At 43.5% G+C, this 24563-nt stretch overlaps 1 protein-coding gene and 1 long non-coding RNA gene across 2 annotated transcripts; both read left to right on the plus strand.

Moving 5' to 3' along the window:
• The first annotated feature begins 970 nt into the window (after positions 1–970).
• On the plus strand, positions 971–24533 carry nckap1l (NCK associated protein 1 like). Its single transcript, XM_060069699.1, has 31 exons — positions 971–1161; positions 1966–2076; positions 2470–2562; positions 2938–2994; positions 3647–3789; positions 4146–4236; positions 4792–4929; positions 8230–8278; positions 8772–8928; positions 9206–9262; positions 9371–9467; positions 9648–9757; positions 10129–10261; positions 10479–10560; positions 10723–10781; positions 11110–11255; positions 11490–11622; positions 12325–12444; positions 12801–12940; positions 13841–13972; positions 16018–16236; positions 16400–16530; positions 18901–18998; positions 19226–19319; positions 19666–19748; positions 20499–20579; positions 21424–21517; positions 21927–22043; positions 23421–23530; positions 23753–23842; positions 23940–24533. The coding sequence occupies exons 1-31, from the start codon at positions 1072–1074 to the stop codon at positions 24054–24056; spliced, it is 3372 nt and encodes a 1123-aa protein (XP_059925682.1). The 5' UTR covers positions 971–1071; the 3' UTR covers positions 24057–24533.
• On the plus strand, positions 16537–18302 carry LOC132470820 (uncharacterized). The gene is made up of 2 exons (XR_009528714.1): positions 16537–17152; positions 17946–18302. It is a non-coding gene; the product is annotated as an uncharacterized LOC132470820 (long non-coding RNA).
• Positions 24534–24563: the final 30 nt, after the last annotated feature.

The raw sequence follows: 24563 nt of genomic DNA on the forward strand, positions 1-24563 counted from the left end.
ATGCATGTTATTTGTGGTTCTTGCCACCTCTTAGACGCCATAGTTGTAGTACTAGGCTGAGGCTACCTTCCACCACTTCTCCCCAACGTGACGTCATCGCCGAATGGCGTTAGGAAAAAAACTGGACTTAAACATTATTTTGGAGACATTTTATAAATGATACACATATTTTGAGTGCTTTATGTACCCATTAATCAAAACTTCCGGTTAACCTGCACGTAGGCCTTTAACTGTCTTTCAGACGCGCCCCCTACAGGCTAGGGAAGACAGGGCATGTGCCATCCATTCACCAAAATACCCTATGGTATTGGAACCTTACACAATACAGGCCAGTACACTATACAGGCTAGTACACAATACAGGCCACTATTGGTGGTAGTGGTTGGACATGGAGGGGTTGGGGAGGGGGGATTCAGTTCTGCGATCTGCAACCGCAATCTGCAACCGGCCAACTACATTTGACTCACTGGACGTTTTACAAGAGTATCCATATGCTTAGTTGATGCAGGCTCGAGGGTTGGATTTGAGGTGGCACACATTACCAAAAGAGCTGTTCTTTGTTGGGTTTAGTGATACTGGGCTTCCTGGTGAGGCCTCCATCGGACTGGTCTCTACCACACACATACACACATACACAAACACACAGTACACCCTTTTAACAATAAATATGAAAAAACAGAAAAGATAAATGTGTGTGTTTATTATATTATGTAAACTGTGTGGCAGCAACTTAAAAGATAGAAATTATGAACACAACAACTTGCGTCACAAAGGTAGCTTTCAATAGCCTTTTTAATATTGTTCTTTAAAATTCTACATAAGCTATATGTTTGGACTGGTAACTGAATTGATACAAAAGGAAAATTTAAATAGCGCACAATTATAATCAAATAATAAACTTGGCTCAAACTCAAACCAAAGAAAACTCCACCCCAAATATCCACTCATGTGACCCAGAGACAGGGGCGGGGCTGCTACTGGTTGTTCTCCTTGACGACGGCTCTCGTTTAATCAGGTCTTGGAGGTCAAGGAGAGAGCGAGAGAGAAGGAGGGCACAGCCTGTCCGACACCATGGCCTACCAACAGAAACTAGCTGAGAAACTCACCATTCTCAACGAGAGAGGGAACGGCGTGCTGATACGAGTGAACTACATCAAGAAGGTAAGCGGGCTGTTGGAGGGCTTTCGTTTCGCAAACGGCAACAGAGATAGAAAATGAGGAACTGGATGGTGTGTCACGTGCAGGGCCTGTCCTTTTTGTGGATTATGAGAAAAAAAACTGCTGCGCACAGTTTCATTTAAATACTATGGAAGACGTTAAAAGGCCTAACCCAACCCGTCTAAATGTTGATCAATCAATAAACACCAAAACTATCAATGCAATTGTCTAGCAAACAAAACGCTGCAGAGTAGCTAAACCCCCTTTCTTCATTAGTGATGGTGAGCACTAATATGGAATGGAATAGTTGTACTTCGAAAGTATGATGTATATGGTAATGATACTGGTGTTTCTTGTCAACATTACGCATACTTCTTCCTCTTTCTGCTTCTATACAATGTCGACCACAGAGGAGGAAACAGTGTACAGGAAGTCAGTCTGAGCTGCCTATCGCCTTCAGTTCTCAACATTGTCTTGCGCCCTGAAACTCATAACCTATTGCTGTCATGCCATCACTTATTTCAGAAGCGAACACATTAACACAAGTTGAAATGCTGTCTATTGAGATTGGTATTGCTCAGGTATTTATCAATGCAGGCCCGGACACAATGCATTATGGGGTCTGGGTGAAAATGTAATTATTTCGGTAAATTTTTTACTTTCCATGATATTTTTTTCCATGTCATGGTGAGATCTCTGAGCTACACACACCTTGTCCTGAAGCATTGTACTTGTTAATTAGCGCTCAAAAAAGTAGACTGTTCTGAGTCTGACTGACACCCCTTGCTCCCCTGCCCACTGTACCAGATATGTTCAGACCCTAAGCTGCGGCCGTCACTCCTGACAGACAAAATCATGGACCCTGCGGTCAAGTACATTAACAAGAAATTCCCCAATGTTGACTTCAGAGGAAACAACGTGAGTATAGTTTGATATTAGTCTATCTTATTTATTTTTTTAACATACACATGTCTGTCTGTTTGCTTTGTGTTACGGTGCAGTGCAATCAATGTCTTCATCACATTTCACAACAATGACACTGGCTGACAATTGAATAAACATGCTCACGTTCACACCTTCAGCACTCACACTTGACAATAGATTGGTTCTCATATCAACATAGATTTCAAATCTCAAGTTAATAAGGGCAAATTCAAAGTCCAAGCGATACTCCTGCTACTTAATGACTTTGTAAAGGAGCCCATGCGTGCAACTCCTAGCCAGACCCTCTGCCAAATAACTAACTATGCAAATGTGGCATCTGGAGGCATGTACCCAGGTAACACATGTTGTCATAACTGTTTACCACAGCAACATCTCACCAGCATCCAGAGACAGAAGGCTGAAGTCATCGCAGCTGCTTCCAGTTATTACGATTCCTTCCTGGATGTCATGGAATTCAGGGTGAATATTCTGTCTCTCGCTCTCTCAATTAATTTGCATATAGAGTGGCATTTTCCAGTGTAGGAAAATAATGGCTTTTGGTCCAAAAGGAACATTTCAGTTGCTGTGTTCATTTATTACCACATCCTTTTTAAATTCTTTAATTGAAGTCGCAGCAGTTCAAAGCATCTCTTAAAAGCGGTGAGATTGGGAATCATCTCAATTGACATTTTTTACACTGATTAGAGGTATATGACAATGTACAATGTTTTTCATGAGCATGAATACAAGATGACAACTGGGATTGGTAATCCGCATGCTGATTTAAAGTCGTGTCAAGGCTTGTTTGTTCTGTTTGCATTGTTTCTCATTGAAACCTAAAATCTTCCCTTCCAGGACCACGTCTATGAGTTACTCAACACACTAGATGCCTGCCAGTGCTTCTTGGACATAGTGAGTGCTGGTGGGCTGCTTTGCTCCTTGTTGAACAAATCTCCTTATGGAGTGTGCCAGGAGAAAGATATACTTGACACGTCAGTACTCTTTAAGTGCTGACGTGTCAAGTATTATCTCATCTTCTCTTGAGGCATTGTTTCTTGAGGCATGAACCTAACACCATGCATGAGACGGTCATGCATGGTGTTAGGTTCATTTACACCTGGGAGAGGTACCTCTGATCTGCACTAAGTGCCCCTTGTTATCATCAGCATATCTGTGTGGCGTACAACTCCCTTGTCATTATATAGCATGATGAAGAGGAAAACCTCATATCTATCTTAAATATATTCATTTACGTGCTGAGGCATCGGGAAGAAATATAGTGTTAGTTGTTACAAACCATAGGTCCCTTTTTAACACACTGATGATTTCCTTTTATTTGTATTGCACTGATTGTTTGTATCGTATATTTCAATTAATATACAGTATATTTTTGAAGGAATTACTCAACTGGAATTACTGCATCACCTCACCATGCTAGACTATTTATTATACAAATTTTTTCGTTGGTTATGTTGGGAACTTATCTTTACTTTTTTTTAGCTTTAGAAACTTAAAATAAATGGAATCACCTTAATGACTTTTCAATGTTCCTTGTTGTCTCCAGTCCATCAACTTTGACCTAACCAAGATCTACCTGGACCTGATCGTCACCTACACCTCTGTCATCATCATGCTCTCTCGCCTGGACGACAAGAAGGCGCTGGTGGGCATGTACAACTGTGCCTATGAGATGACCAACGGCACTTGGTAAGGCAACAACCACTGCTTAGCCCCATCCTAACCCTGTAATCGGTAGTAAGTAAAGTTGTAAATAAGTAGTGAAGTTTGTAAGGTTGGTATTTCAATTATGAGCCCATTTATGCTTATGCAACATGGCAACTCTCCCCTGGAAGATGCTTATCTGTCATCACATGTGAATGGGAACAGGTAGTGAAAGGTTGCAGTGTTTTTGGTTTTCAAACGACGGGATTCCAAATGTCCAAGCTGTCTTTAAGTCTATCCACCCTTCTTCTTTTTCTTAGGCTTTCATTTGTTTATCTATTCCTCCTTCCGTGTTCATTTGAGTCTGAGCTCATGGTGTGTTTTTCTGCTGAACTGTGCAGTGATTCGTCCTACCCGCGGCTCAGCCAGATGTTAATAGAGTACGAGCAGCCTTGGAAGAAGCTCCATGAAGACTTTGGACCCCATACACGGGTATTCCTCCACTTCTACTGTTCTTCCTCTGCTTTGACTGTGTCCTCCATTACACTGAAGGACTCATTTAGTTGCTGTTGCTTTCAGATATTGAGTCTTTGAGTATTGGTTAAGTTTTTACATTTTCAAGTCTTCATACGTGTCCTTATGTCGTAAGTTATGTTTGCTATACTTAAACTTCTAGCTGCAAGGTTTCCCTTGTCAAATATTTAGCTGACCTGAATTGAACTCATTGGAATTAAATAAAAGATACATTTAAAAAAAGCCAATCATTGTGGACATTATCTCTCTCTCTCTATGATCTTATCCTTATGAGCTTTTTGTCTGAGAAAAGCTTTTTGTTACCTTTTCTTTCCTTCTACTTTCTTCCTTCTACTTTCTTCCTTCTTCTTTCTTCCTTTCTTTTTTCCCTTCTTTCTTTCCTTGACTGTATTCCGAATCTATCCATCGATATATCCAGTGATCTGTCACTCGATGAATCCGTCCGTTGCCTTCCTGGTGTGTTCCTGAAGTGACATAATGTTATCTCCCCGTGTCTCTCTGTGTCCCTGGCAGCTAGTGACGTCAGCGGTGCTGTCTCTGCACACGGTGTACCCCCGCAGGAACCTGCCCGCCGACCAGTGGCGGCGGGCGCAGCTCCTCAGCCTGCTCAGCGCCCCGGCCAACATGCTGGACCCCACCCGCTGCGACACTGTGAGTGGGCCCTCCTCGGTTGCCCTGCCCCTCTGATCCCTCTGATTTGATGTTAAAATGAAAACCAAACGACCTGTATGCACCAGGCCCCGCCCCAAATGTAATGTAGAACAGAACCCTCTGATGCCATCGTCTGATTGACATGACCTGGTCACCAAAAACGGCCAGTAATAAAAGTAAAGGTATCTCATGCAATAACATGCTTTTGAGTCAGAGATTTGATATATGTAGTCAAATAGACAAAAAGGCTGGCTTTTAAATCCCAGGAATACGTGCGTCACATCCTGGGACAAGGCAAAAGGGTACAACTATTTTATATAGCCTATAAGTCTGATTATCTCAGGTAATTTAATGTGATTACTTTTCACAGCACTACTACTACTACTATACTATCTATTGCGATTTTACTACATGAAAAAATAGTCAAATAAATCGTCTAAAAGTTTGCAAATTCTTCCTCCCCTGCTGTGGTCAGCCCTGGGCTGCCACCCCATACCAAGACTGTATGCCGAAACATTTGTCAAAATAAATACAGCCCGAAATAGAAAGAGGGAGCGAACATCATCCTCAACCATATGTTGGATTGGTCAGCATCTTGCGTCTGTTGGGTGTGCGTCATCGGTATTTGTGTCATGACATAAAACTTCAATGGTCGAAACATCGAGGATGCCACATCGCAAATATAAGATAAATACGGATCACACGGTTTTATCACTTACAATAATGTATACAGATATGACAACTATACCAGAGATGGAAATTAACTTTTTTGCCCACCAGCCACTCATCTTTTTTACCAGCCACTTTTTATACACTATATATTTTTTTTATATATGCATACATTTTAAACAATATAATAGTAACAATAGATATGAAAAGTGTTTTTCATACACATCTTTTTTTTTCCATCAGAAGTGATTTTTACTTTAAGTAGGTTCTACCAACATGTTATTTGCATGTGACTGCATACAAATGTGTCCACAGACCTGGTAACTAACGTATGATAGTAAGCATTATTGGCCCTTAACACTAATATTCAGAAAAAACACTGCCTCAAAAGGCTATTGGCTTAAGCAATACAAGTAGAGGCATATACTTGAACTTTATACCCTGAACTTTTAAACGTTGCAAACGTGCAAAAACATAATTATATATTTATGTGGCATTCAGTCCAATGCTGAAAATATATCTGTGGCATTAGGCCATTGCTGTGGTAAAGTGTGTAAAGTATGACCAAGTGTTTCTTTCTGTTCAATAGTCTAGATAGAACTTTATCAATCCCCTGTAGGAGACATTTGTTAATGTTTGTCCCTATAAAAGGGGAGGGCATAGCCCAACTAGTTTGTGAACGACCCAGAGAAACGCAACGGAAATTCAATGTGAACATGTATGGGGCTTTAATGAAATCCTGGACGATTTTGAAATTCTGCAAAACATTTTTTAAAAGTGTCTCAAAAAGAGGGCATGTCCGGGCAAAAGAGGACGTCTGGTTACCCTACGTACGGGAAACACATTTGATTCCTACCTGTAACACTGTTAAATAGCGGCCCAAATTGGTGGGCGCTATCCTGGTAATTTCTCTGTGTGAGAAATACGAAGTGTGGCGTGTGAGCGTGTGCATGGGTTGAATTCATGGGGCAAGCCCCAGGAATCTCCCACTTCCGGCTTCCATGAAAGAGAACCAAACTAATTCACACAAAAGCGTTCATGCAAATCTAGCATTAAAGGTTAATTTAAAGAAGTTCTCTCCAGTCACGCTGAAAGTAGTTCGCTAGTAGTAGCGCTTTAATTTGCAGTGTCAGAGAATTCTGAGAAATCTGAATGCTGACTAAATTCTCAGAATTCTGACACTGCAAATTATTGCACGCTAGTGAACTAAAAAAAACTCGACATCGCGACCAGGCGACAAATGACTGGTGAGAACCTTCTTAAATGAACCTTTAATGCTGGATTTAATTATCAGAATTCGGATTTTATCCAAGTATTCTGACTTTATTATCAGAATGCTGAATTTTATCTCACAATTCAGACTTTATTAGCCTATTCGATTTCTGAATTAAAATTCTTGTGATGAATAATCTACATTTGTACAGTCGATGTGCAGCACTTAAATTCCCGTCAACTTTTTTTTTCTAACACCAGCATTTCCACAACTATGCCCATGTTCCTGACTGCTATATACAAAACCATTTATAGCGCATCTATTTTTCGGCTGGGTAGTGATAGTCGCCCTAAATGCAGCTTTAAAGGGTAATTCCAGTGTAAAATGGATTTGGGATATGTTTTGTATGATAACGAGTTGAAACGTTCATTTTGGAGCACAAAAAACGCATATTGACGCTTTCTTCAGTTGGCTGTTTTTAGCTGATTCTATCAAAACGCTATAAACTTGGAACAAAGGGGGCAGTGGTTATGGTAAAAACAAAATCGCTATTTTAAACCACTTAAAAGGCTAGAAGTAGCCCGACACTTCTTTGGTCGTATAATAAGGGTTTTTGCATATAAAACAAGGCATTGAGAACTTTGTAAGTGTACAGATTGTTTATTAAAAATGACATTTTATATATACAATACCATCAGTAGATCACCCGTCGACGCCATTTTGATTTTAAGACTCGATAAGTAGATTGGCGAACACAGAGCTTGCGTGTTGCTGACCGATGTCACAATCTATGTGTTCGTCCTGGGCAGCCAGGTCTTCTATTTATTATAACTTGTTAAACGTTCCTCTTGCATATGTGCCCCAGGCATTGAGGCAGACCTTCACAAAGGGGCACTTTGGACATCAAGGAGCAACAGGGCCGGTGTTCTGGCCCCCTCAACAATGTGCACGTGCCTGTTTTATTCATGGAGTTGGTCCCCTGATTTAAGACCATATTTACATCTTGTCCTGCATTTTTAAAAACTTGTTAATTTCTAGCGAGATGTGGATTAGGAACTATCCATAGAATTACTATGTCACCCAATACCATCCCTTATCATTTAAAATGAGTGGTTTACGATTTTGGTTTTCCTTTAAAGAGTCACAAGCCACGTGTTACTGGTTGAAGCAAAGGGTGTCATCTGGAACATATTGGGGTAAATCAGTTAAAGTAACTGCACTGACTATTTTCAGCCAACGATGGTGCTCTAACTGCAGTGTGAATAAGAATTAGCAGCCTTAGCAGCTGTGGGCAAAAATAAAGACAGTTGTACCTCAAATGACCTATTCTAACTGTAGCAATAGAAATACATCAATATGTTTATCTTCTTTGCTCTGCACTAAAAGCCAAAAAGTAAATAAGTAAATGTTCACCACAGGTGGCGTGTGAATACCTTTCAATGGAGGTAATGGAACGCTGGATCATCAGTGAGTATTGACTTTCCACAATATCATATCTATATCATTTCTGTTTTGAGTGAAACTGTTTCAACTACACATTCCATTATAGAGCAGTCCTTTAAGTGCTTATTGAATGTATATATATATCGTAAATATATATATATCGAAATAACCCCCACATCACCTGAATATACTCTGAATAAGATAGTGCTGCAGTACATACAGCACTCGATGCATAATCCTGCATAAAACAAGGGTCTGGAATTTATGCGGGAATATATTATATTTTCAATAGGCCTACTTTTTACGCTTGAGGCAGAGCAGGGGACTCAGTCTTGGAATATCAAAATAACGCTTTCAATGAACGCATCCAAAATAGACCCATAGAGTCCCAAACGGACCGCCCGATATCCCCCCTGCTACATTCACACTGGGCTCTGTGTGCTTTGGGCCTTTGAAGCCGCCAGCAGCGCCTGCGCTTCATTGATTGTGTGTGTCCTTCCTGTGTGGCCCGCTGCAGTCAGCTTCCTGCTGTGCCCCAGCAGCGTGAACTCCCACCAGCCCTCCCTGGAGCTGTGGAAGGCGGCCCTGCGGAGCGGCCTGTACCTCACGCTCACCCGGGACGAGGCGCTCAACATCCACAAGGTCTCGGAGGAGGTCTTCGACAGCCACAAAGGGTGTGTAGTGTCCCCATACCCTTTATGGGGATCCGCAATTTAAATATATATATATATATAGAGAATCATTAAACATTACAATGCATCATATAATAAAGATTTAATTATTATACTGTTATATTCTAACTCTTTGATTATTCTGTAAATACTGATCCATAACAGCTGAATTGCCAGTTTGTTCTTTAATAGTTTTCAATATATCCTAATCCATGTATTTCTGGCGATATACCTGAATGAGTTTGAGAGGATTTTTAAAAGCTGTGATGCGTGTGCTCAGGTATGGAAAACGAATCGCAGACATCAAGGAATGCAGGGAGCATGCCATTCAAAACAAGTAAGCACCGCTACAACGTGAGGACTTCTCTGCAAACTATAATGTTGGGTATTGAAATGAATTGGAATGAAGCGAACCAAATGCCTCTTTTCCCTATGCTACTTACAGTGGAGCCCTGCACAGGGAGAGGAGAGGGTTCCTTCGTGGGGCTTTGAAAGAGTTATTCAATGTCCTGGAGGATGAACCAGGACTGCTCGGACCCAAGGTGACGTCCCTCTTCACTATCGCATGGCATCACTTGTCCAAGATACAAGTGTTTCATCATGAATATATCTAGCCGTCATTCAAAACCTGCTGTGGATATTCTGTTGAGCATACTGAGCATTATGACTCCCGATGGCTCCACAACTCCTCCTCATTCTTTCCGCTCGTTGATTCCCGAAAGGCCCTGTATGTCTTCATGGCGCTGGCGTTTACCCGCGACGAGGTTCTTTGGCTCGTAAGACACTCTGAGAATATACCCAAGACCAAGACTCCCGAAGACTACGTTGACAAGTAGGTTTCAGCTGGAGATGAAACAGAGCTCCATCTGGTGATTATAACACCAAGGATTCCAGCTGTCCCATGAATATTTTAACGTAACATGAACATAACTAATTTATTCATTTAGAATGTTTAAGCATATGCAAAAACAAAAAAGTTAAATATTCCACCATATATTCCCACACAAACGCTTATAGAAAACAAGGAAGCAACAAGTAGAATTTAATCTTGGATGAAATCAGAAGCTTTATGCTAAATCGTCACCCAAACACTCGTGAGAGATCGTCAATGGCGATAGCTAAAGGAGTAGTCTGGCAGGTGAAGGAGACTGAAGCACCGAGCCAATTGCTGGCTCATCATCCATTATGTTTGTCCTCTTTCAGCAAGATGGCAGAGCTGCTGTTCTACATGGTGAAGCTCAAAGCTCTGGTGGTCAAACACAGCTACGTCATACAACGCTACCACGTCCAGTACCTGGCCCAGTTTGATGCCCTGGTACTCAATGACACCATACAGGTACTGTGTGTGCTTGCGTGCATGCTTACCTCATGGAAATCAAGGCCACTTGAGTCCCCACATAATGAGTGGTAGTTGTCATTTCCCAGCAGAACGTGCAGTAACAGTACATGAATAATGAAAGGCATTATGTATTGAAATAGCCTTAGTTCCAAAAATAAGTCGTGAATCCAAGCCTTATCTGTTTATTTATTTCCTGTTCGTTGACCACGTGAAGAACATGTATGTCTGCCCCGAGGAGGAGTCAATCCTGACCAGTTCATTTGTCTCCACTCTGTCTGCCCTCTCCATCAAACAAGGTGACTCACCCCCCCAGACAAACACCTATTCAATCAACACCATCAGGGGTTCCCATCCCTGTTCACATCCATACCGGATACAAACAAAAATTCAAACGTAATATTGTTCCATAGAAAATAGACTCTACTGACCTATTATATTGTTGTATTGTTGTTCATCAGTGCAAAACAAAGAGAAATTCGACTTCAGAGCGCTTCGACTGGATTGGCTGAGATTACAGGTATTCTGAGAAAGCATGCAAAACCAAAAGCCCACTATTGACCACAGTGTTAAATCTAAAACTGTCTCAGGCTGTGGTCCCATTGGTCCTCTTTACGCTCTCCCACTCTGTTGGGAGGCACACGAAGGGGTTAAAGAAACACGCACAACGTCTTGTACAGACATCATACGTTATAAAAATGCTTCACATTACATTCCCTCTGAATGAACTAGCCATTCCAACGGAAGTTATTGAGCAGATATCATTTTATTTGTATTCATGTTGGCCACCGTTGTTTAATCATATTGTGGGCTAAAGGCCTAAAGCTGTTGTTGATCCCCTGAGCCAGGCCTACTGCAGCGTGAACAAGGCCCCCCTGCCGTTAAAGGAATACCCGGACCTGGCCAAGGTGATGAACACCATCCAGTTCCACACCAGGCTGGTGGACAACATGGAGGACCTGCTGCTGGAGACCTCTGAGCTCTCTGTACTCTGGTTAGAGCTCTTTCTCTCGTTTTGAATTCAGCGAGGTAAAACCTGGCCAAGTGGGCAGCACAGCATAGGGTAATGCACAACAAATGAACATACACAAAGAACAACATGCAGCATTACACAGAAGACCCAGAAAGAAAAATGGAGGATTCAAGTGCAAAGACAACCGCCAATCAATGTTCTTGTGGGCCTAAGATCAGACCTCATGCTTCACCTTTTCTCACTGTTTTCTACTAGTTTCCACCCCCGGGTGTTCGAGAAGATGTTCCAACAGAGCAGCGAGGAGCCCAGCGTGAAGAGATACATCATGGCCTTTCCATACATCTGTTCTGACTTCATCTGCTGTGCGCATCCACTCTGTCCAGAAGAGGTCAGTGCTGAGATGCCAACACAATGACCTCCCTGTTACTCAAGGCCAACCAAAGAGCAGATCACTGTACAACCACATCAGCTATGGCAGCATGGTTTATAGCATATTTATGTGTTCAGAAACCCCTGCCATGTACCAGGGGCACTTATTTTAGTTTGACATAAACACGTGTCTGAGGTGCATTGCACATTAATTAGGACTGTTTATATTCTAAGCTCTTTTGTTCATGTATGTGAGCTGTTAGTTTACATGGTGGAAAAACCCATGAGGTGGGGTATGGTATATTAATATACTCATAACTAAGGGGCTGAGCTGGGGTGGTAGGTTTCAGGCACAAATGTATAATGCTAGATGGTAAAGGGATACTTTTATGAACTATGGTAATTATATTGACACTTTAATGATAAATGTTGTTCCTTAATGCAAAATCTTCTCGAAATTTTTTGATGACCCTTAAAATGTAGAAGTGTTCTATGTATATTTTACGTGTTATATATTTATATATTTGATTTAATATCCTCCAAAAAAACTCCAGACAGCTATATGAAAAATACTGCCACTGTCACTGCAAAATGCAATTATTCAAAAAAAGCATTATTGGTAGAAAATAACAATATTCATTGGTGTGTATCATGCGTGTGTGTGTGTGTGTGTGTCTGTGTCTGTGTTTGTGTGCTTGTCGGTGTGTTTGTATGTGTCTAGATGGAAGGCATTCAGAGCAAAAGCATGCGTCTGTGTGTGAGCTCCATGCAGCAAATAGCAAAGCTGACTGCCAATGTTGTCCTGGACATATGTGCTGAGCAATGCAACCTCAACGACCAGGTGAGTCCCCTGTGTAGCAGGCCTAAAAAGCAATCATTTGGATACAAACACCATAGCCAGTTTCCTAATCACACTCGTCGCAGCTGCTGGGTGACAGTATATCTGGGTCAAAAAGGCTTTGAATATATCTGGGTCAAAATACGTTTGAAAAAATCCTGCCAAATGTTGAATTCTTATCATATGACAAAATTGTATTATTATCATCATTTTTAATCTGTTTATTCCTTTTTCTGTATCCCATGCAAAACTCTCCCTCTGGATCTCTCTCCATTGCTCTCTGTCACTCTTGTGTTTTTTACTGTTGTTCTGACTCACTCACATGGCCCTCTTGCACGGTTCACTTGACCACCCATTAGTTGCTGCCTAAAAACAGTGCGAAGACCATCAGCACAGCCCGTAATAAGAAGCTGAAGAAGCCCGTGCCTAAGAAAGGAGAGGTGGAGATGGAGAAGCCAGGGGCGGAGAGCGTCCGGAAGGACCGCGCCGTGGTCACCAAGTCAGTGGGCCGCTTCTGCACCTTGTACCACTCACAATAGTTACAGGACATGGTAGTGGTTACGTTTGCGCACAAGCTCTGTGAGACTAGTTTGAAAAGCGGTCAATGATAAACACTATAGTACAGAGTATACAAAGTTAAATGTGTAATGTAGTAAAATCTTCAATTCAGGATCTTTTTTTAGTTGACAATTAACTAACGCTAATGTTGATAATAATGACAAAAGAGTTATGTCAAAGTCGGATGTAGGCCTGTGCTTTCATTTTAATCTCAGTTTATAATTATAACCTTTTATATGCTGTGCTACTAGTGGTGGCCTATCCAAATGTAGTGTTTAGTTGTAGTTACTATAGTGATAATAATAACATTTGGTCTTAAAAATTGTCCAAAGCAGTTGTCCCATCATTGTATTGTTTCAATGCCAAAAATAACCTGTCCATAACAACCACCAGCACTAGAGTAATGTTTTCCCAATGGTTGTTAAACAGTACATCAATGACCTTTATATAGAAACAGCTTTATTGCCATTACATCAAAACTAATCCCTAAAGAGGTATCATTCTTCCCTAAATCTTCCTCCCATTCCTGCCTTTACTGTGGACATGGCCTCTATTAAAGCACACTATCTCTGGGAGGTTACTAGTCTGAGAAAAACAAATCCACAATGCAGTCCTCTATAAAATATTCCTTTCAAAGTTTCTCAAGGGTAGTATCCCGCGTCCAACCCCTCTCTGCCCATCTCTTCCTCTCTCATTGTCTCTCTCTCTCTGCCCATCTCTTCCTCTCTCATTCTCTCTCTCTCTCTCTCTCTCTCTCTCTCTCTCTCTCTCTCTCTCTGTCTCTCTGTCTCTCTGTCTCTCTGTCTCTCTGTCTCTCGCTCTGTCTCTCTGTCCTTCTCAGCATGGACAAGATGCATCTGACCCTGACGGAGCTGTGCTTGTCGTACGATCTCTGCAGTGACTTCATCGTCTCCGACCACATCATCAATCCCGCAGAGTTCCTCCTCTCTCATCTGGAAACACGACTCTCTGAGTGAGCCACGCTAAAGCCAAACCTGCACATACAACCACACGCCGTCCCTCTGTTCCTAGCACTTCTCAAAGGGAAAGGCACGTCTATAAATGCCATGTGCAGACTGTCCGCGTACAAACCATGCATCAAGGCGACTATGAATTATAGAGGAAAAAATTAAGAATTAACGCTTTGCTCTGCAAAGTGAATGAGAGCAACTTTTAATAGCTTTTGTGTAATACATTGAGGAAACCATTTGAGGATTTGCTGTTCTGCTATTCTTTCAATCACTTTAATGAGATAGGGGTTTACGCATTTCAGTACGGGGAGTTTTGCCTGTTGTCTTTTTTTTACAAGAACAGTAAAACTTATGGGTGTAGGTGGGGGGGCATTGACCAAAGGGTTAGGCCGGATAAAACAGGTTTCAGAACCACCCAATAAAACCACACTAAACCGCAGGATACCCTGATCTCGGAGCATTGAAATGCAGTCGGGGAGAGATGTGATTACGAAGCACAGGCTGCACCCCTCCGTACTTTTAATCCGTACTGTTCCACTGCATCCATGAATTCTCTTTTCACCCTTGCAATCTCTCCCCTGGGACATCTTGTAGCCAATTTGTCAACGTGGGTCATGTTCAAACCACTTGGACTCTATGAAAGAGCTTCACCACTGTCTGCCCCTGTGTTCTCTCAACACCAGGGACTATTTAGATTGCGAGGGGGGTCTCTGTACCGAGACCACTTCCTGTTCGTCGGCATATAGCGTCTGTTTAGCGTCCCCGCCGATGGTTATCTCATCTGTCACTCTGAAATGCAGAACCTCATGGGTGGCACAACAGCAAGGCACTGTAACTGTTCCCATCAAACTCGGTCTGTCCTGTATCGTATCGGACTGGGTCTGAGGAGGCTGTATGCAGACGAGGAGAAAGAGGAAGGCGAGGGAGGGGAAGTGGTGGCCTCGTGAGACAGATATAAGTTTGTGTTTTTGCAATGAATGGCCTCGCACGGCCAGCAATTGATTTGCGAGGTAGCACTAATGAACGTGATGTGTTCCGAAAACTTCCCACCACTCAGATTAAACGAACAAGTGCCACGCATCGCGTGCTCTTGTCGCTCGGGCCGGATCCGTCGGAAGTGATTCATAAAGATATTCTGCTGCTAATATCCTTCCTTGCACATTTCTTCTGTCTATTTCATGTAAACCGGTCTTGATTGCACCATCGATGGCTGCACTTTTTTTGGACGTGTTTCTTTTTTATTCGACAGACCGAGACGCTCCTTCTTGGTCGTGAACTAAAGCTCCCCGCCCCCAGAGCTGATGGGTCCCATCCTTTATACGGCCTGAGAAGAGGCTTTCAATGGGCTCGAGGCCAGACTGAGACGCAGAGAGAAACAGAACGTGAACCCGCAAGATCAGGAGGGTCTCACGAGGCTAGGTCAGTGAGAGAGTAGTAGTGATGGGTGGCCAGGAAATGGATTATTACAGAGAGAGATAGAGCAGTGAGAGTGTAAGTGAAATAAAATGGATGACGTCGGTCTGCTTGAGATGACAAGGTCAATTCACTGGTCCCATATTTATTATTATTATGATCTACTTTGTATGATCCAGACGATCCTCCTCACTGCTGGCGAGGAATAAAAGAGCCATTAAATCATATTTCCACCTGGGTAGCTTGTGTAGTCATGTGTAACCTTCTCAACAAAGTAGGCCAAAATGTACCTCAATTAAAACCAGAAGGTTCAAATCGCTTTCCGCGTACATTGCCTCTATCTACCGTGCTGATTACCAATGCACAAGTCACGGCCGTTTTACGTAGCCTCACTTTCTCTCTCTCTCTCTGTGTCTGTCTCTCTCTCTCTCTCTCTCTCTCTCTCTCTCTCTCTCTCTCTCTCTCTCTCTCTCTCTGTCTCTCTCTCTGTCTCTGTCTCTGTCTCTGTCTCTGTCTCTGTCTCTCTGTCTCTGTCTCTGTCTCTCTCTCTCTCTCTCTGTCTCTGTCTCTCTCTCTGTCTCTGTCTCTGTCTCTCTCTCTGTCTCTGTCTCTCTCTCTCTCTCTCTCTCTGCAGGATCATTGTGAAAATGGCCAACAACAGCCAGGCCAGCCAGGAGATCACCCGGCCCTCTGACCTGCTGGCGGCGGTGCGCTCCTACTCGGCCAGCCTGCACACCATTTCCGGCTACATTAACCTGGACGTCTCCAGGCTGGTGAAGAGCATCCTGCTGCAGCAGACCCAGCCTCTGGACTCCCAGGGCAGCAAGACCATCACCAGCCTCTACACCAACTGGTGGGTGTGTGTGGGGTGTGCGTGTCAGGCAGTGCGTGACTGCTCTTTGATATATTCACGTAGCAGGGGAATAGGTTGAGAAAGATAACACACATACATGTAGCACATATCAAATGCATGTGTGTGTTTGCATGTGTATGTACATTGTGTGTCTTATCTACAGGTACCTGGAGAGCCTTTTGCGACATGCCAGCGGTTCCCTCATCGCCCACTCTCCCACCATGCAGTGCTTCATCAACCAACCCTCTGACAGTGACCTGAGCTTCAGGGCCGACGAGTTCTCAGACATCTCAGGTGAGAGCTGCCAACCCGTCTCCCTTAGGTGCGATACAGGATGTCAATGAGTCATTGTAACACACCGTCAACAGCTTCACCTATGTTCCAATTGCTGAACCTCGGACACACTTGAGTTTCTTTAGTGTTATTGCTTGGTGTTATTGCATGGTGAATACGCATAACTGTTGGTCCAAAATGCACTTTTGACTTTTTACTTGCCAGAGTGGAATGATCTTCCGGCCAAGTCGTTGTTTAAATATGTATCCTTGAATTGATTTCACCAGACAATTGTTCAATTGTTTCAAATACTTAAAATGTTTATGGCAGTTGTTAGAAGTCGGTAAGAATTAGGAAGTCAATTCACAGTTATTTAGACTTAGAGCGGGAAAAGCATGACAAAATGTTTAATGTTGTTAATTGACTAATATCAATACAGTTATGCTAACAATATCAATACCCCAGAACTTGTGTGCTTGGCATCTTGGAGGAAATGTCTTCTCTAAACTCGCACATGAATCACCATGACTACCACATATACAGTGCTACTCATGCATTATTAGTACTACATATGCAGTGTTAATACTACGCATGCATTATTAGTGCTACACATGCAGTGTTAGTACTTCACATTAAGTGTTAGGTGTGGGCCGGAGGGAGCCCTCATCCTCATCCTCATCGTCATCCGCTTATCCGGGGTCGGGTCGCGGGGGGAGCAGCTCAAGCAGGGGGCCCCAGACTTCCCTTTCCCGGGCCACATTGACCAGCTCTGACGGGGGGATCCCGAGGCGTTCCCAGGCCAGTGTTGAGATATAATCTCTCCACCTAGTCCTGGGTCTTCCCCGAGGTCTCCTCCCCACTGGACGTGCCTGAAACACCTCCCAAGGAAGGCGCCCAGTGGGCATCCTTACCAGATGCCCGAACCACCTCAGCTGACTCCTTTCTAAGTAAAGGAGCAGCGGCTCTAATCCGAGTTCCTCACGGATGGCTGAGCTTCTCACCCTATCCCTAAGGGAGACGCCAGCCACCCTTCTGAGAAAACTCATCTCGGCCGCTTGTACCCGCGATCTCGTCCTTTCGGTCATCACCCAGCCCTCATGACCATAGGTGAGGATAGGAACGAAGATCGACCGGTAGATCGAGAGCTTTGCCTTGCGGCTCAGCTCTCTTTTCGTTACAACGGTGCGGTAAAGCGAACGCAATACCGCCCCCGCTGCTCCGATTCTCCGGCCAATCTCACGCTCCATAGTACCCTCACTCGCGAACAAGACCCCGAGGTACTTGAACTCCTTCACTTGGGCTAAGGACTCATTTCCTACCCGGAGTAAGCAATCCACCGGTTTCCTGCTAAGAGTCATGGCCTCAGATTTAGCGGTGCTGATCCTCATCCCAGCCGATTCACACTCGGCCGCCAGCCGATCAAGTGAGTGCTGAAGGTCACAGGCCGAGGGAGCCAAACCTTACATATAAACAGTATGACTTCATTATTGCGGGGGCGTTGCGTGAGTTCCTTGTTAGCTCCAGCCTCCTCCGTCACGTCACCCGTAACTCCTCCTCCCACCACATTCAACCCACATCTCCATCTCTTAAACCTCCTCCACAACCCAGCTCCTCCACTCTTACCTTGCGGGGCAAATGACTTCAAACACACACACACTTCAAACACACACACACACGCACACACACACACACACACACACACACACACACACACACACACTCACACTCACACTCACACACACACACACACACACACACACACACACACACACTCACACTCACACACACAGACAGAGAGAGCAGGTTTAATCTAATACCTTCCCATACACACACACACGGAGACACACAGAGAGCAAGTATAATCGTACACCTTCCCACACTCACACATGCACACTCATACACAACAAGTACACAAAAGCTCAGCTCCCAAACGCCTTTGAACATACCCATTTATACAAAGGTTTGCTGATACCTTTGAGACCGCTCCACCTCCGTAGACACCCACCAACTGTCGTCATGGTTGTTTATATATAGTCCATAATATTAAGAAGTTCTCCGGTCCTCCACAGTGATTCACTCCGTGTGCACGCTGTGGTTTTAGCAGCAACAAACCCTGAAGGGTCCATACTGGAGTTTTCTGCTCCGTGTGTGCTTGCTTCAGTTTTAACACAAATTAGGTTCTCCCAATAGAGAAATGTGATATGAATTGCGCAACAGCTTTATCTATTTGTATTTATTCTTTGAGTAACACTGAGTTCCCTGGTTTCTTTGAGTAAAACAATTGTCAAACATTGGACAAGTGCTTATTGTCCTCACAACATTGGTCTCTGTGTGTATAGATTATTTGTGCCTCCTCATTGTGCTCTTCCTCCACGTTGTGTGTGTTACCAGAGCTCCAGTCCCTGGCTCAGCTGATTGGACCCTATGGTCTCAAGTACCTGAGTGAAAACCTCATGTGGCACATCACCTCCCAAGTCAGTGAGCTGAAGGTAGGAAATATTGAATGAGTTTGGTTATCATTTAAGTGAAACGCTTGGAATTATCATACCTTTCACTATCCTATTTTTTTAGGACAGTGAAACACAAAAAAATATTTTAAGGGCATTTAAGTCACAACAATATGATCCAATTCTTGGTTTGCCTACCAAGAGTTGATCACGGGAAAATGAATCCCGACACACAGCGGTATCTCTGCATTGTTCTCCTGCTGCTGTAGAAACTGGTGGTGGAGAACATGGACGTCCTGGTCCAGATGAGGAACCACTTCGACCACCCAGAGGACATGGCCAATCTCAAAAACAAACTAACAGGTGAGAGAGCTGACTGGAGGCCAGGGAAGAGGTCTCAGATTAGAAAGTGGGCCTGCTGAGGTCTTGCTCATGTGTATCAATAAAATCAGCAGTGGGCAGATAGAAAGTCTAAGGCACTTGATTGATCAAAACAGGAAGAGAGAGTTCTTGGGACTTTGAATGTGGTTCGCTCTTCCTGTTTGTGCCAATGACATGCATTGACCTTTCAATGGTATCTACACGAAAAGGGTCCCACATTAAAAGTCCCAGGAATACACATTACTGCTATATCCCTAATAATCCCTGTCTACAGGTCTATCACCATTTCTCACGTTGTGCTCTCTCTCCCTTTCTCTCCCCCTTGTAGGCGGGGAGAATGTCCTAAAGAGGATGACCATCATAGGGGTCATCCTGTCCTTCAAAGCAATGGCACAAGACTGCCTGAATGACGTACGTCTCACATGATGAGGGTCATGTATTTTTGTGTCCAGAGTAACTATGAAGCAATGTTGAATTCAAATTGACAAAACAAAATGTGTTGTTAAATCCTCCATCCGTTAAGGATATCAGGTAGATGGGTATGACTAATCACGCTCAAACTAATAAGGCAATATGTATCTTTCAGGAAATCAACCTGATTAACAACTGCTAAATAATTTGGCCGTCGTTTGACTTCCGTTGCCACTATGTGGTAGGAAAATGTACGTGTTAATAAACGTTTTAGTCATTGCATAAACATCCTGTTTTGCTTACATTGGTACAAAGATAAAAAAAAAAAATAAGCTGTGGTTGGTCATATTTGAGGTATTGGAAAATAAACAACCCTAAAATAACACCCTCTCTATCTTCCCCCTCTACGTTTCTCCTTCACTAAAAAGTGTTGCGTTCAAGCACCTGTGGTTGGTCTCTGCTAATGCCCGGTACAAGATGGATTACCATAACCAATCAAAGGGAAAAACCAAAACCTAAAATCGATTGTCCCGTACAGAGGCAAGCGCACAGTAAACCAGAACAGATATTCTCGACGCACATTTCCCTGACTTATAACTGATGGCTATGACATTTCATGGCTATGAAATATGACAAATGTTCTTAAATCCTACCCACAGCAACTTTTTAATAGAAGGGTATCTGAGTCCCCACACTGAATATTATAGTATAGCGAGTGTCATTGAGTTGTGTCCTGTGTTGTGTGTGCAGGTCCTGCATAAGCACTGCCCTTATCTCATGGGCCCCATTGGGTCCCTGAGGGACTTTGTCTCCCCCGAGACCGACACGAAGGTATCTGACCCAACACACACTCACACATACACACCACATCAGGGACAGCGCTGCCTGGAACCAATGCTTCTATTTCAAGCAGCTACAAAGAGATCAAACAAAATGGTTTCATGTTTTATTCATAACGTTTTTGTTCTCATTCCATTAACTTTTTATCTTTTATTTTGGTTATTATCATTTCAACAAACGTACAGTTATTTCGTTTACAAAATAAACTGTTGATTAGATATTGATCATTAGCATTGGAACAAATCGACATAAATCATTTTGGGTGGATGGACGGGAGATCGATTGGTATCACCCTTTGGATGACAGAAGTGACGGTGAAGTCTCGGTGTTTCCTGGCAGCACTGTGTGTCAGTGTGAACAGTGTGCTCTCCCCCTGGGCCCGCCTGCGCCTGTTGGCCTCCGAGAAGACTGAGGCATGACAGCTGCTGGCCACAGGCTGAGCCAGAATAACCCCCAAAGACGTCACTAGCACCCCCCCTCACCCACACCCCCCCCCCCCACTCCCCTGTAGCCACCAGCACCCTGACCCCTAACCTACTCCACCTCCACCAGCCCAGGACCATGCATGTGTGAGAGAAACATGGACCACATCTGCAGCTCTGCAGACTAAGCCACAGGCGGTGCAATAGTTACCTAGTTCTGTGTCAATCCATGGGAACTCAATACCACGCTAGTAGTCGTTCACATTACTATTGTCGGTTTTCGTTTTTTAGTGGCCTGCTTTTCAGGGCAGGTTGTCATTGTCAGTTTCTCAATAGTCCCGTTTTATATACTGCGTATCTATCAATATGGAGCGTTTCTTAATGGGCTGCTCCCCAATGCTTTTGTCTTGCAGGTGACTCTGAATGTGTTTGAGTTGGCCTCAGCTGCCGGGTTCTCCTGTGATATTGACCCCGCTCTTGTCTCGGCTATTGCCAGTATGCGCACAGGTACGCTACAGTTAAGGACGGATAGATCATTAACATACTTTGTCCATTCATACTTCGATCCAAGGTGTGTACTAGCACAGACGCATCTTGGAAATAAATCTGTGCATAAAGGAGGGGCAGGATTGTCTGGTTGCTCCCAGCCGAAATGTACTGGTATGAATTTCCCTTTCTGCCCACCTCAAGTTGCCTATCCCCTACTGGTTCCTGAATGACTTGCATCTGAATGAACTATAAGTTGCTTTGGATAAAATAAGTGTCTGAAAATGACAAAATAGTAAATTAGCATATTATAAAAAAAAAATCTCCACTGAATTCTGTGTAATCAACTCATTTATAGTGAAAGTCCTTCAGTGTTACAAACCCGTGTTCAATGAGTAATGATGTGACTTGTATTCAACGAATCGTCCAGATAAGACCTCGGTGGATGAGGAGTATAAGCTGACCTGTCTGCTGCTGGTCTACATCGCTGTGTCCCTGCCTTCCCTGGCCTTGGACCCCAACTCTTTGTACAATAAAGCAAATGGCGGTAAGCAAGCAGTGTCTGTAAAAATATCTATTTATATTCTGGAAATATACCAGAATATGTATTTGATTCAATCAATGTATCAGTCAATTTAAAAATATTCCAGGAACGGAAACCCTGTCCCGCACAATAGTTAGTCTATATTTATATTATACCTTCTTCTGTTTTTGTTTGAGATATTCATAATGACAAAGGTGAGATTTGAAAGCCATAAAGAGAGGGAGCAAAATAGAGAAGAAGAGAGCAAGGCCTTTGAGAAGTGTTGCATTCAGGCACCTGTGATTGACAGCCTAAATGGATTCCCTGAAGCAACCAGGGAAGAGATCTCCTGATTGGTTAGAAATGAGCCAGGAGTTTTCTAATGGTCTCATGCAGAGGCAGGCGTGCAGTCAACCTGAACGGACGTTCTCACAGAGCATTTCACTCACTAATTGCTTACGGATGGCTTGGGCTTTTCCAACAAATTACACTCATTTTTATTGCCATTAAAGAATCGTTCCTGAATCACCTTTAACATCAGGACGGATCTCTCACCGACCTCCAGGGACCTGGCTCGGCGGCCCACATGAAGCCTGCAGCACTCCAAAACATCATTGCGTCTTGTAAATCATGCTTGCCTATTCACAATTACTGTGTGTATGTAAGCGCCAGCGGCAGCGCAACTTTGACTCTGTGAGGTCCTCTCGCTCACTGGGACCCACAAACTGTGGACCCACAAACTGTGGACCCCGTCTCCGACAAATGTGAAGCAGGTCGTTCGGACATGGACCCACCGAGGGCATTGTCTTTGCATGGTTGCCGGTGACGATGGCGGTGAATGGTCAGAGTAATGAGAAACATGTTTCGGCGGTGGGGCCGTTGTTTACAGGTCACTCTGGCTGACGTGCGTTGATACAATTGGTTTTGGCTAGGTTGACCTGGAATTGCTTGGCTCGGAGCCTGGTCACAGGGACCCAGGGCCAAAAACCGTAAAAGCACCGAAAAGGAGAGATCTCTATCATAAGAAGAGGGTGGCATGTGTCTGGGCTAACTGAGTCTCTCTGTATTTTCCATTGCCCTGTCTGAAAAGATTAGTTTGAGCAGGAGGAAATAGTGTATTTCCTGTTTAATGTTTCGCTTCATTTATCGAAGTACTCTAATCTTTTTCACAACAACACCCTTCAACCCCAAACATTTGAACCTGTCCTCGAATCGTCTGTGGTTTCATGTTTCACAAGGTTCTCTTTTTGACTTCCATGACATTTTGCCCTATTGCACTAAAGAGTTGCTAAGCATGGTCATTAAGGTGGACATGTGAAGCCCTTTGTTACTTAGGTTATGAGCAATACAAACCGACTCGATTTAAACATCCCCAAACCCACACATTTTGTGTTTTGCTAGGTCACAACAACAACATCCACTGTTTGGCCGTGGCTGTCAACCAGCTAGCTGCCTCCATGTTCACGATCCAGGGCAAGAACATAGAGCAGCAGCTCGAAGAGTTCCTTTTGGTAAGTTTTAACTGAGTAAGTCATACATATGCTGGAGGTTAGCATGTCTACTTAGTGTTATTGCTGAGTAGCAGGAAACCAACGTGAGGAACTATTTTACTGTTGAGTGATTTGAGTGATACTCATAACATTTGCACTGTGTGAAACAATAAATATATAAATTGTTCTGATTGGTCTTTTTTGGATTTTGTAAGTAATCACATTTTTCAAACTTGTCCATAGCTGGCTTCTTCCACCCTGCTTCAGCTGGGACAAACTGTTGAACGAGTCGAGAGCAAAAACCGTGACTCCGTATATCTGCTCCTACACATGGTAGACTTGCCTCTGACTCACCCATTGTTTCTTAGTGCAACACACAATAATATGTATCTTCTTATAATATGTAACACGCACCCACCTCCCATTACAGATAGTGGAGCAGTCTCCCTTCCTGAGCCAGGACACGCTGGAGGGATGCTTCCCATACGTTCTGCTCCGTAACGCCTACAGATCGGTCTACAAGTCCTGCATCGTCACCCTGGGCTGAAGGGCCTCCGTCGGAGACCAGGAAAGAGCTTTTGCTGAACATGTGACGCTTTTTTGCTTTCAGATATTTGCTTAGATAGGGAAAGTCCCGTTTTGATGTCGCATAACGCCAAGGTGTTTTACACAGGGCATAACTGTCAATACAGTCGTGGGAACAGCATACCCAAAAGGTGGATGCCATCGGTTTATTTTAAAGATTTATTTTTTTAATTCTTATGCTTTATAAATAGTGAGATATAGAGGAAGGTATGGGAGATAGAGGAGAGGACATGCAGCAAATGACTGCGGGAACCCGGGTCACTGCGTTTAGGACTGAGTCTTTATGGTACACTCTCTACCCGGTGAGCCACTGGGGCGCCCTTCGATTGGTTTATTTAACTACTCTCTTTCTAAATCTTTAAACCGCCATCAACGTGCTTTGTCAACATCTCCGTTTGGTGTTATATTTTATTTGAAATAAAAAAGTCTGCTTCTTCAACCTTTTTCCTTCTTGCCAATCTTCCCCTGC

This window comes from Gadus macrocephalus, chromosome 13, assembly GCF_031168955.1.
Source record: "Gadus macrocephalus chromosome 13, ASM3116895v1".
NCBI lineage: Eukaryota > Metazoa > Chordata > Actinopteri > Gadiformes > Gadidae > Gadus > Gadus macrocephalus.

Excerpts from the sequence above, each read along its gene's own strand:
- nckap1l (XM_060069699.1), top strand. The coding sequence starts at position 1,072 with ATGGCCTACCAACAGAAACTAGCTGAGAAACTCACCATTCTCAACGAG. Across the intron at positions 16,531-18,900 it reads CGAGTTCTCAGACATCTCAG|AGCTCCAGTCCCTGGCTCAG; the intron begins GTGAGAGCTGCC and ends GTGTGTTACCAG. Across the intron at positions 21,518-21,926 it reads TATTGCCAGTATGCGCACAG|ATAAGACCTCGGTGGATGAG; the intron begins GTACGCTACAGT and ends CGAATCGTCCAG.